The 14,163-nt window shown below is 37.6% G+C and overlaps 1 protein-coding gene across 1 annotated transcript; it reads left to right on the top strand.

Moving 5' to 3' along the window:
• The first annotated feature begins 5,570 nt into the window (after nt 1-5,570).
• On the top strand, nt 5,571-13,594 carry dnaja2a (DnaJ heat shock protein family (Hsp40) member A2a). The gene is made up of 9 exons (XM_057345777.1): nt 5,571-5,741; nt 6,638-6,697; nt 7,640-7,866; nt 8,113-8,193; nt 8,470-8,603; nt 8,724-8,920; nt 9,566-9,710; nt 9,826-9,953; nt 12,610-13,594. Exons 1-9 carry the CDS (start codon nt 5,574-5,576, stop codon nt 12,796-12,798), a joined length of 1,329 nt encoding a protein of 442 aa, XP_057201760.1. The 5' UTR covers nt 5,571-5,573; the 3' UTR covers nt 12,799-13,594.
• Nucleotides 13,595-14,163: the final 569 nt, after the last annotated feature.

The following is a 14,163-nucleotide window of genomic DNA, read 5'->3' as shown; positions in this document are numbered from 1 at the left end:
ATAATAAAGTATATTTATAATGATCATGTTTGACGGGTGTTGCTTTTTCAAATGCACATTATAAGCGACTTTTAGCAGCATTTCATACTCATCCCAGAGACGTGCTTCACGGGCAAGCTACGCATTGAAAAATATCGACACATTGCAAATCGCAGCCAGCTCGATTACAATATGATTGAGTGGTATCGCGATAAATGATCGTGCAGCCCTATTAATAGCGCACATGTAAGCTAACTTTGTTAGCAGTTAGCCAACGACCGGAATAAACATAAAGGAAACTGTTTGCCGTTGCTGTTTCTCTACAGTTTTCATAAGTGCATTAGTATAATTGGGGAGAGAAAACAGTGAGAAGGTTCATGTTTAGTAGTTGCATTTGCTACCGTTTGCCACTGAGAGTACATATAACGTTAAGCACCTAAACATGCATACGCTCTCAGTCTCTCTTTGGTTTCTTTATCTGGTATGTGTGGATGTCAGACCACTTCACTAGTGTGTAAGGTAATCCTGTGTGTCGACTGCGGTCACGCCAGCCTCCACTTTGAAAATGACGGTCAAGTCAGCCCTCACGCGGGCTGGTGCGCGTATATACTAGGCGTTACGGTAAAAGCGTGAGCGCGCGTCTCAGCATTGCGAGAAGATTTCAAAATAAAAGCCTTCTTCCGGCGAACGCGGTTTCTCTTTCAGTCACCAGTTTGTGTATATTAGGTGTTTGCTAAATTGTTATTACCTGTTGCTGTGGAGTTATGGGTGATTTGTAAACTAGTTTGCTATTCTGGTGGTTGCTAAAGTCTTACTGTCCAGTTGCTAGGAATGGGGACGTGACGTCAACGGCGCAATGCATCCTGTGACTTTGGGACACCTAGAGACTGGGAAATAGTGGAGGTTGATTTTTAAATTTATAGTAAACAGTTAAAAACACATTATAATGTATAATTCTTGCTGTGTAATGAACTGCCATATCTGCTCTTATGAGGGTAAAAAGGATCTGAAAAGAAGCGGAAGTCGATATCTTTCTAAGCTTATAAACAACACAATGGTGAAAGTGCAACTTAATAAAAGATAAATAACTTGGTAAAATGTGGTTTTGTCATGTGTACTTATTGTAACAGATTCATAATTTCTGATCCGCTTGAATATATAAGTGCTCACACCATGAGAAATGTGCAAAATACGTTTAGAAATGTAATTTGTGATATAGCTCTTTGCGATCACTCCGTTCCCATAAGGGGGCGTGTCAAACATGCAACGCACAATGACGTAGATTCCCAATAGATGCTCTATTGCTGGGCTATTCTGGTGCTTGATAGAGTGTTCAGGGTCATACTTCATACGTAAGGTGGTGCTATATATGCAGTTGTTTTGCTAATCATAAAATGTAAAATGTCTCTTGTGCTGTGTTTCTATAAGTTCTATGAGACAGATGTTAAAAGCAAAATCCCTGTTTTAACAGGCTCATTCTACTTAGAGCACTACCTCAGATTGTCCCACATGCAATATCAAGACAGTAGAAAGCAGAGTTATTAAATTATAAATCATGAAATGTCTCTTATACGCTACTTTTTCTACACGTTTAGACAGATGTTAAAAGAAGCCTCTCTGTTCACAGACTCATTCTACTTCAGGGTGATACAGCACCACCTCATATTGTCCCACATGCAATATCAAGACAATAGAAAGCAGAGTATTTGTTTATAAGGCCATGAAATGTCTCTTATACGTTGTTTTTTTACAAGTTTAGACAGATTTTAAAAGAAGCCTTTCTGTTCCCACAGACTCCTACTTCAGGGTGATACAGCACCACCTCATATTGTCCCACATGCAATATCCTCTGGGGAATTCTGCCTTCACCTCCGTCCACGAAAACATGTCATAATGTTTACTAACAAAAATGGGCCTATAGAATAGCAGTGAAAAAAAACATTTACAAGGCATTACTGAAGGCCACTGAGAATAGTAAGGAATGTGAACCCATCCTAAACTGAGATTGCAAAAATGAAGAGTTTGGTTCCAAAATGAGATAACTCCGTTTTAAAAAAAAATCAAAAATCATGTTTTTTTTATTGTGCATTCCAATTAATATAAATCAAACTGCAGTTGGTTTGTTTTGATTTAAGCCATAATATCTAAAAAAAAAAATACAGCTAACTAACACAATAAAAAAAAAGTAAAAACAGGATAACATAATAAAAAACATGATTTTTGAAATTTTGGAACCAAACTCTATATATTCTTGACATAAATGCTCAAATGAACTAATGTATTGGAAATTAGTTATAAAGAAAAAAAAAAAACCTAGCATAGACAAGAATAACATCCGTCATTGAATTTGTGCCGTGGCATAGAATGTGGGAAGCTTTTTCCTTCTGTTTGTAATGAAATAGACTGCTTTCAATATTTTTTTTCCTGGTAAATTTAAAGACTATTACGCCTGTATGGGTCCGTGTATCTTTTGGGTCCGTGTATCTTTTGGCCATTTGTTTTTCAGTTTGAACTTGAACAAACGGGAGTGAGAAAACGGCGCAATTTTCGTTTTTCGTTCATGTTTTTTAGCAAAAGTTATCATGTGCACATTATGTTATTTTGTGCAATTCACGTGCTTGTGTTTGTAGAGTTAATCATATTTTATTAATATTGTTTAAACATTTTAGTTGATATGATTTACTGTTGCCTTCTCTATCATAGCGCTATGAAGTCCCTGGTGTGAAGATCTTGACTTACAATGGGCCCATCTACTATATCAAAAAAAACGGAAAAACGAGAATTCGGCTTTGTTTTCGTTTTCAATTTAACGTTTAAAAAACGAATAAACAACTTGAAAACTAGTTTCTCAAATGTGGGCGGTATGAAACGCCCCCTTCCGCTGATTGGCAAATCAAAGGTCAGTAGCTAAGCGACGTCTTCGGTTGTCCCTCGGTTCCGAATAAATAGTCCTCCGCTGCTGTACAGAAAGTATGTTTCATTGCTCACATTAAACAACCGTCCACAAACCGTACAGGGCAGATTATAGACTGGACTTTCTTCTGTGCAACCTAGGGCATTTCATTTAAATATTTATATCACAAATATTTATGTAGTTCGCATCCGCATCTTTCTAGCTCTCCAGGGTTAAATCTGCGTTGCAAAGCTGCGCGAGACACTGGACCACACGAAGCGGATTCATATACTTATTTTATTTCATTCAAAAGTCGCTGTGTTGGTGGTTGTCGGGTTAACACATTTTTTTCCACAAGTTTGCTTCTGTGTACATTCCATCAAGTGAACCAAGACGAATTCAGAGTTTTGCTGCGTGACAAAGCTGCGCGAGACACTGGACAGTTCGCAGCGGATGCATATAGGCCTACAGTGCAGTTTATGTAGTCAAAGTCAAAGTGACCTATTTGTCAGATATGTTGATCAAGGTTCAGTCACTGTGTAGATTCCACAGAAAAAATCATTCAGTGTATGCTAAAGATTCTAGTATTTTATAAAACGTTTTTACTGTGTTATTTACGACTGGCACATGCGAACGATGACAATGAGAGAAATGCTGACAAAAATACAAATTAATTAAGCTATCACGGGGTTATTATTATTATTTAGACGTACGCTTTTTTTTAATAAATGCAGAACAACAACTTTATTTGTTATCACAATACGGACCGGCAGGGCTAGTCAACTGGCGGCCCGTCAATCATCTTTACCTGGCCCGCCTTAACATTTCAAATAAGTGGAGAGACTTTAAGAACGGTGTGCTTTAAATGCACGTCCTCCTGAGACGCCACATCTTTAAAAGCCCAAAACACTGCTACATTCAAAACGAAAGTAATTCCCGCGCCTCCTAATGTTTTACGTCTTATAAAGCGATTTGATCGGTCAGTCCAAGAAACGTAATGTTATTTACAACGTTATAATCAGCAATGCATTGCACAGCCACAGGCAATCGGTTTGCGCACGCGATAGGTCGCGTTCTAAAACGCGTGTTGTGCCCTTGAAAGTAGGCTAACTGTAGGAAGGGTACACCACGTGAACGGTTGTCTCAGATAAGGGGAAACGGTGTTGTTTTTATTACTGCATTCATTATGAATAACGGCTATATTTACGAAAAACAGCTGTTCATCTCCCCCAGAACTCGCCCTATAAGTGCGTTGGGCACATGAATGCGATTGGAATTCACCCGAAGATGTGATAATAGTGTTCAGTTTCTTGCACAGATCAATTGACTCGCTTTATAAGACGCTAATTTAACGTCACAAGGGGCAGGGATTACTTTTGTGTTGAATGTATTTGCGTTTTTTACTTTTATTGATATAGCTTTAATTAATTCAACCAAATATCTTCAGAAATATCTTCTTGAAAAAACAATGTCACCCACATCTCGATGTACTGGAGGACTGTGGGTGAGTAAATTAGTAGCAATTTTTGGGTAAAGTAAAGCATTAAGGAATATAAAATACAATTAAAAAGACAATATCCCTTTTAATTTAATATCATGAAAAGGCACAAATACTGGATGCAATATTTGTGTGCATGTTTTAATATATGGCCTATAAGTAACAGCAACAAAAACAGTATAAAAGGAACAAAACGCAATAAATAACAGAAGAAATGAGAATATGGTAAAAGAAACTGGCCCGCATCCTATTTATACTTTTGGAATCTGGCCATCAAAGAAAAGTAGTTGAAGACCCCTGCCTTACGGCATTCCTGCCTTTTGTTCACACAGGGCGCTTTCTGATGCAGGCAACTTTATTAATACTAGGCCTACTACTAATAATAATAATATGTACCTTTCTAGATCAATCCCACTGAAAGCACTCTCTAGCAATTTTGCAGCAATTTTCTGGGATCAACGTCTGTGAAAGGGGTGTTAGATGTGGAATTTACACTGTATACAGCACACTGCATAGCGTACATTGCAACACATAATTCTGCCGGGCAGAATTAAGGCCGTACAGAATGGTGAGCGATTTGACCAATCGGGTGAAAGAGGCGTTACAGCGCCGCCCACGTGTACGAATGCCATATTGAGGCCAAAATCCGTTTTTTTAACGGCAAACGAAAAATAAAATATCGGGCCAAAAACGAAATTTCCGTTTGGTGAACTAAACGAAAAAACGTGAAACTAGTCATTTTCAATTTCTCGTTATTTGGTTTCGAATAGGATATCAAATGAATAAAACGGACCGGTACACGGTCCCTGTATAAGAAACAGACGTTTCCAAACCCTAATCTTGATGTTACCCTAACCCTGTCCAGGTAAAATCAAATATTCCCTTCCTAAAGACGGTATCTAGTGTCCATACAGTTTTATCAAATAATCCCTATTCAAGAAAAAATCTAAACGTTTTCAAACAGGTACCATATTTTTGATGCAAGCGTTTACAGTAGTAGCCTATGTTAATTTACCTACATTTTACAAGACATTTTCTTAATGTCAAAAATGTATGTAAAAATACACAGTAATCAAATGAAGGGCAATATGTTCGTTTTCTAAAGAGAGCAATAAAAGATCGAATATCCAAGCCTCTCTCAGATAGTTTTAGTTGGATAATGTAAATTGATGACTTGTTTTCTATTCCTGTGAGGGGAGGCGCATGTGGGAGAGGTTAAAGTTGACGCTTCCGGCCGGTGTCTCACTTCAGCTCTCCGCTTCCCCGCAAACAGATCTTCACTACCGCACAGCCATGTCCAACGTCGCCGATACCAAACTATACGATATCCTCGGTGTGTCCTCTTCGGCCTCCGAAAACGAACTGAAAAAGGTAACAACCAGTTCACCTTGCGTTCAAGTTTAGAGGGTGTTTCTCGTTGTTTCCATGTGTAAATCAGCCGGCTTGTGTGTGTGAATCAGGAAGAGAGGGAGAGTAACGTTAGGATTAGCACAGAGCTAAAGCTCGTCGTGAGTTTGGCCTAGTGTCTATAGTTACCAGTAACATGATGCAGAGCCGCTAAAATGGTGGTGTGATGTGGGATTTAATCAAGAGTCTATTTTTATGTTTCCTTTATTCATTTCCTTTATCTCTTTACATATTTTTGTGGACAAGAACACTGAACGGAGACCTCATGTATATTGTCTGTGGCAGCTGAAAACACTGTTAGCATCAGCTCACCGTGTGGCTAGTGTGTAGGCCCATGTTCTGGCCTTTCCCCTTTATATATGCATATATATATATGGGTCATGGTGACGAGGAGTGCGCGTTTAAAGCCGTTCTCGTACAAAGTAAATTACAACTATAAAACCACCGCAAAACCGTCACACGTGGCAGTTTTGCTATTCCCTGTTTAACGCCATTAACGTTAGTCATGCTAACTGTCTACTATGTGTTTGGCGCAGAATGGGTTTCTGTTTGTCTCTATCTGATAACTAGTTGAAGTGACTAATGATCTGGTTAGTGAGTAGCTCAGTGGTTGTTGTTTATCACAAGGGTTGCGCTCACAAGGCCGCACGGGCTTTTATATGAACTTGACGCACATATCAATGATCTTAGAAATAAAGCTTTTTAAATATATTAAGATGTGGCTGGTTTTACTTAAACACCTCGTGCTCCTTAAAGAGAATAGATGAATTGTTAACTAATGAAGTTTCTCATTTCATACTTAATCTGAAAGATCTATGGTTTATTGCTATTAATCTTTTAAAACCCTAAATGTATTCCAGGCTTATCGGAAACTAGCAAAAGAATATCACCCCGACAAAAACCCAAATGCTGGAGACAAGGTAAGAATGCTTTCTTTCTTTCTGGTGTAGTTTTAAGCTTTAAAAACGTAGGGACCCCTTAATATTCTTTTTAAATGAAATGCGAATATCATAAAATGTATGACCTCTGTTCAGTCCTGTTAGTTGAGCTGCCAGTTTGTGACAAATACATCAACGAATACTGTATAATGTCTTAATATTTTTTGTGCTTTAAGTTCTCTACCAGAGTTTAGCTTTCTTAACTCTTTTCTGAATTTTAATTGTTTTAATATTGTTTTATTTGAGACCTATTCTACTTTTATTTATATACAGAAGATTGTCAATTTTATGACTAGTTGTATAGTATGTACAACAAAGTTGTTCCCAAAAATAGTATTTGTAATTGTTCATGTTTTGGAAATCTGTTCTTTAATTTTTTCACATTATCAAACATGTATTACACATGGTGTTACATGTGACGCTCCACATATGTCTGCCATCTTGGACTATTTCAATGTCTTTCATCACGCAGTAAAATCTGTTTTCCAAAGATGCCACAACTGTAAAAATTGCTTAGATTTAAATTTCTGGATTTAAATGGATTAACATTTTACAATTGAGAATGTGGTGGTTTTGTGTTTTTGTCAATATTAAAGATTTATCAACTTTAATGTTTTAAAGGTGTTTTAATGTTAATATGGGTTTTTACACTTTAATGTAACCTACCGCCATCTTTTATTAGTTTAGCAATATAAACAAGAGCACGTTGCATTCACAGAGTCGACTTGTTTTTGAGTTCTCACCAACCGTTGACACAAAGCATTGACCGTTCCAATATGGCGGATGACTTGCGGCAGCCCATAGAAACAGCCGTTAATGAGGCATCTGTGTATATTTGTCTATGGTTGCACCCATGCTATTGTAACTTTCACCGTTACATCTTGAGCACACAACAATCTTCTCTCTGTCTCCCTCTGATTTCAGTTTAAAGAGATTAGCTTTGCATATGAAGTACTTACCAACCCAGAGAAGAAAGAGTTGTATGACCGCTATGGCGAACAGGGACTGCGAGAAGGGGGCTGTGGAGGAGGGGGTATGGATGACATCTTTTCCCATATTTTCGGTGGCGGCCTCTTTGGCTTCATGGGTGGACAGGGTCGCAGCAGAAATGGAGGACGGCGGAGAGGGGAGGATATGGTTCACCCCCTAAAGTAAGTCAAATTCACAAGGCTTTTTATTTTTATGGGCATTCTGAACTTGAAAGAAATGTTTGACATTTTCAAAAATAACTTTCCTGGAGTGGTCATATTGACCTTTTTCCTGTTTCCTCATTTAGGTCCCATGTTATAGTTGTAAATGGATTAGGATTGCATAAAATGAAACTAGGAGACTGAAAGTGGACTTATTCGGTCTTTGAATATTCGGGTGCTTTAATTATATTGCTTTGTTTGCCATAGGGTTACTCTTGAAGATCTGTACAATGGAAAAACAACCAAATTACAGCTGAGCAAGAATGTTCTGTGTAGCACTTGTAATGGGTGAGTAATATTTGTTGGTATATAATTGTTTCTATGACAATTAAACAGCTTTGTGATCATGATTAGGGATTTTTATTTGTCCTCCGCACCCTTTAAATTCATTAAAATCCTACATCCTAATGAGTCTCAGGAGTTACTGTAAGTCAGTCTACCACTGAATCATTTCTAAATGAGCCGTTCTGACTATATAACCATAACCTTCCCTGATTTAAAAGTCTGTCATCATGGTAGCCCTGTTTGTAAAACAATGTACTGTATATATATTTTTCTCTGCAGTCAAGGGGGTAAGTCTGGCGCAGTCCAGAAGTGCACAGCCTGCAGGGGGCGTGGTATGCGCATTATGATCAGACAGCTGGCACCTGGCATGGTTCAACAGATGCAGTCAGTGTGTACTGATTGTAACGGCGAAGGTAAGCTACTAGATTCTTCGTGCATCCAAATTTACTGACAGTTAGCTTTTAAGTATTTTATCAGGTCTGAATGGCTGCCGGGATAATCATGTAAAGAATGGTGTTTTTTTTAAAATCCAGGTGAGGTCATCAGTGAGAAGGACCGCTGTAAGAAGTGTGAGGGGAAGAAGGTGATTAAGGAGGTGAAGATTCTGGAAGTGCACGTGGATAAAGGTATGAAGCATGGACAGAAGATCACCTTTGGAGGCGAAGCTGACCAGGCACCTGGCGTAGAACCTGGCGACATCGTTCTGGTCCTGCAGGAGAAAGAGCATGAGGTACAGCACGGTTTACTTTCCGTCTTCAATGTGTCGCCTTAAATGCGTGCTCAAATGGGTGCCCTTTAATCAGAATAATATTTTCTATTGCTTGTATTTTTGTTGTTTTATTTATTTGTGCTTGATTGTATGGATAATGCCATACAAGTAGATTGTCGTGCCAAGTATTTCCTAGTGAATTGATTCTGAGAATTGTATTAAAAAAAGATGCAAACTATTTTCTCCACCCAGATGATTTAGAGGTTAAGTAGTCTTTAACCTAAAGCGCATTAACAAGATAATTAACAGCAGGTACATCATTATTTATAGCACAGTGGGTAACAAAGTACTCCTGTAGTGCTGTGAGTCAGCCATACAAATGATCTGGATTCAGTGTTGTGGCCCTCTTGACTCAAATTAAGATGCTGCAGGAAGATGAAGCAGATTGCAGTGACAGTGTGTCATGAACATGCTGTTTTACATGTTCTCAGCTCAACTATTAGCGTTCCCTCCGTTGAATGCCTCGAAGTGTGTTTAGAACCTACTGCTATTGTGAAGGAAAGTCATGTAGCGATATCCCATATCAAAGTCTGACATCAGTTGAGTGAGTGAGTGATGGATTGCATGAATTTTGTCTAGAAAACTAAAGTGAATCTCTTTCAACAGACATTCAGAAGAGAGGGAAACGACTTAAACATGACCCATAAGATTGGCCTAGTTGAAGCACTTTGTGGGTTTCATTTCACATTGAAACACTTAGATGCTAGACAGCTCGTTGTGAAATACCCTGCTGGCAAAGTCATTGAGCCAGGTGAGTCCTGATCTATAAATCAGTTTTTGATCTAATGTCTTTCAGTGCAGATGATTAAAAGTGAATATCAATGTCAGGTTTTGTTCTTAGCGATTGACAGGTTGTTCTTTTACAGGTTCAGTTAGAGTTGTTAGAGGCGAGGGAATGCCACAGTATCGAAACCCCTTTGAGAAAGGAGACTTGTTCATCAAGTTTGATGTGCAGTTTCCAGACAACAACTGGTTGAGCCCAGAGAAACTGACGGTAAGATGTCACATACTAAACTGAACATAGGTTTAGGGGTGAAACGATTCCTCGAGTAACTCGAGTAATTCGAATACAAAAATCATCGAGGCCATTTTTATTGCCTCGAAGCCTCGTTTAATCCATTTAACTACAGTACACACGGAGCACTGTGCTTCACCACGGACCGTTATTACTGACGCACAGCCCGCTAAACTCTATACATGTTACAAGGCTCTCAAGTCTCACGCATTCACCGTGAGAGACACGCATTTTAGTCTGTTAACACGCTCACACTTATTTCTCATGCTGATAAATAAGTGATAGCTTATGGTGAACTGGTGAAATGGTGAACTGCTATTTCACTTAGTTTTAGTCTATTTTGCGAGTGAAACTTGTTTTCCGGCTGCATTGTCAAACTAGATGCGGACTAGTGGATGCCGAATCCTGTTATTTACACATGTCATCTGTCTGATCTGCACAGTTTAACGTGCTACACACGTGATGCTCATGAATTTGTCTGCGCTTTGAGGACATGAACTTCATCTCCAGAGTTGCTCTGAGAGTTTTTCTGAATATTTTACCGAGTGAAGCTAACACACTAAAAAATAAGCGTCTTCCGACAACCTGCCAAAATAAAAGTCCGGTTAACTCGGTGTTTTTATGTGGACAAATATATTACTATTTAATAGTAAAAAAAGAAACTAAAACTAATTTAGATAAACTAAATGCATAAGCTGAAGTTAATTGTTTACCTTTGAAATTATTCTTTCTATTTTTATTAATGTTTCATATTTATACATTTGTATTAGGCCTATATTGCATTTTGAATGTAATATGGCAATGGAATGTACTAAATGGGTTTAGTTTTCACTAGGGCTGTCAACGTTAACGCATGCGATTATTTTTTTCAAATTAACGCTTGAGAAAATATTTATCGCAATTAACGCAGCATCCGTTTGTTTTGACATCCTTTGTCTAGCGTTACATTATGTAATCACGCTCTTATTCGTGTACAGGCTTTTAAACTACTTAAGCGCGATTTGAAACAGTTGCTTTGACGCGTTCAATGAAGATAGATAGCTTCTAAACTGTGGGACGCGGCAAAACGCAACGCGAGGTCCAGTCTGGTGTAAACAGTCACGGGCTGAAGGCTGCGTCGGTGAATCTCTGTCAGACAGCGCATCCGTGTTAAGTTCTCTTTCGTGCTTGAATGGATAAAACCATACAAGATTATGTCAGAAAGCCCGTTTTGTCTAGCATTTTCTTAAGCACAGACTTCAAAGTGTAAAATAAAATCTTAAATGAATGCAAAGAGTTGTGAAAATGGGAGTGCGGTGACGGTCAGATCTGCGTACTAAGACAGCTCTTAAAGGGGCCACGTTCTTAAACGTGCTGCTGTGACTCCTGTCACTAATGTTAATCAAAGAACAAAATAAAAGAAGAAATCAATGTGATTTTGTAGCTTTAATGAGAATTCTTCTGCATTTAATTTATAATTTAGCATTAATAAAGACTGTAAAGTGTCCTTCAATTCCTGTATGTTTCCTACATGAGCTCTCAATTATACTGTTGAATGGCTATAATTCATGTTAAAATAATCAATTTAATAGAGACATCAGTTACAGTAATATCAAAATGCTAGCTTTCATAAAATGATGCTGTTAAAGAAATATGTTGTTTCTACATCAATTTGAAGATTAAATGTGAAATTATTCAAATGTAAAAGTATATTTTAAAATATAATAGTTATGTGCGATTAATCGTGATTAATCACAGAAAAAATGTGTGATTAATCCGATTAATTTTTTTAATCGATTGACAGCACTAGTTTTCACAGATATGAATGTATGCAATTTCAGCAATATGTTAATTTGTCTAAAAAGGAAACAAATTAGTTGTTCATTTTAAGAGACCCGTCTTATTTTCTCTTGTATATTTAGTATTGCTCTTTAATAAAGAAAAAGTACTTATTATCCGAATACCCGATTAATCGATGGAAAAATCAGTAAAATACTCTATTACTAAAATAATCGATAGCTGCAGCCCTACATAGGTTTGCATGCACATTTGTTTTAGTACATTGATGCATAACTTTAATCAAAGGAATGAATGATAAGAATCAATGTAAATGCCAAATTTAACACGTCTTGCATAACTTCATAATTTACATTAAAATCTGAGAAGTATATCGCAATCTAAATTATTTTACGTTGGTCCAGCCAATGCACATTTGCTTTGTAGTTATGGTTGTAGGGATTTTGGTATAGTTCACCCCAAAAATGAAAATTCTGTATTTACTCATGATTTGTTAAATCTGTATAAATGTATTTGTTCTTTTAAACACAAAAGAAGATAATTTAGATTAATGTAGGAAATCAAACCGTTCTGGGGCACCTTTGATTGCCATAGTAGTTTAATTTGCTACTATGCAAGTCAATGGTGCCCAGAACTGTTACAAACATTCTTCTAAATATCATCTTTTGTGTTTAATGAAACACAACTTTGTATACAAGTTTGAAACAACTTGAGGCTGAGTAAATGAAATAAAAGATGATTTTTGGGTGAATTCCTTTAATGCCCTAATTTGTTCCATTCATTTTAATACAACCTGCACATCTGCTATATGATGTCATAATTCCATTCTCTAATATTTTTCTCTCCGATTGCTTTGCAGGAACTGGAAGATTTGCTCCCTACACGTTCTGATGCACCCGTCATCTCTGGAGATGCAGAGGAGGTGGACCTGCAGGAATTCGACATGAGCCAGAGCTCATCAGGTGGTCACCGACGAGAGGCATACAACGACAGCTCAGATGAAGAAGGAGGCCATCATGGCCCTGGAGTGCAGTGTGCCCATCAGTAAACCCATCTAACACATCTTTCTGGCTTCAACAGTGGGGATTTTAAAAAGTTCTAGTTGCACAAACGGGTGTGTTAAAATCTGATTCAGGGCTGCCTTAAATGAAAAATTACATATGGCCATTCCTGAGCACCTGATTTCCTTTTAGTAAACGCACAGATGATCCCGTATCTATTCATCTTTTCTTGTCCAGCCGCCTCTCCTCGCCTGCCCTTCAGGTGCCCCCACTTCAGAGAGAAAAGGGTAATTGCTCTGTATTCTGTATGTAACTTGCATTTTTTGTTGTTGTTATAGTGTTCACAAGTTTATAACTAACCATAAAACACTGTTTTGGCCCTGGACTTGAGACTTTTGTTGGCAGTGACTTGGAAGAGGAGTTAAGAGAGATCCTAAAACTAAACATATAAAAGCCTCCATGGGACTTTATCTCCAATCCATTTTTAGGTTTGTATGTATCTGTGCTCAATTTTTACCACTTTATTTTATTTGTAGATTTTTGCTTTCCTTTCTTTGATATTTTAAGAATTGGAACAAGAGAATATAACTTGTATAAAATGAATGTGATTGTCATTTAAGCTTTGTATCAGCTGCTGTCACATTTGAGGGTGTGATTTATGTTTTGAAGTAGTTGAAATAAAATCTTTGTCTATATTTGCCAACAATCCAGGTGCTTGTACAAAACATCTGTCCCTTCACTGACCGAGAGATCTTATATATATAATGACATGGGGGGGAAGCGCCTTTAGGCTTATCTTCTGTGAAAAAGTTTGAATTGTTAAATAAAACATCCTTCTATATCCTAAAATAATCAGTTTTGGCTCTTATTTGACCGTTGATTCATTACTTGCCATTTGTTAACACGTAAACGCATTTAGATTTATTGGAATTTATATTAGATATTTAAACATTTGGTTATTTTGAGAGACAGGACATTTGAGTTGGTTTTACATGGTAAACCTGTTTTTAGTAAGATTCTGAAGAATTGGCATGACTTATATTAAATGTGGTTTCATCATGCTTTGCATTGGCAACAGAGGCGTTTTAAATACTGTAAATTGTTTATCATGTTTGCTATGCACAACCAAACAAATGGTATAATCTAGTACCAAGGTTGATGAAGCATGGGTTACCTTTGGAAAGCGCTGACATGTATTGCAATTCATTTGCATTCAAAAAACACCAGAGGGCAGTAAGTCACAATGTGGAAGTACACTATATTAGCCTTAACTAACAAGATGGGTCAATGGGAAGATGATGATGAACATGCATTGCATTGCATAGACAGTGTCATGGTAACTCTTGTAAATAATCAAATGTAGCCTTTAATGTGGAAAAGAACTCTTTTGAGGGGAATGGGGCAGGTCTCCT

Source organism: Triplophysa rosa, linkage group LG1, assembly GCF_024868665.1.
Source record: "Triplophysa rosa linkage group LG1, Trosa_1v2, whole genome shotgun sequence".
NCBI classification, from domain to species: Eukaryota; Metazoa; Chordata; class Actinopteri; order Cypriniformes; family Nemacheilidae; genus Triplophysa; species Triplophysa rosa.
The sequence above is the reverse complement of the archived record's forward strand: the minus strand, read 5'-3'. Positions and strand labels throughout refer to the sequence as shown.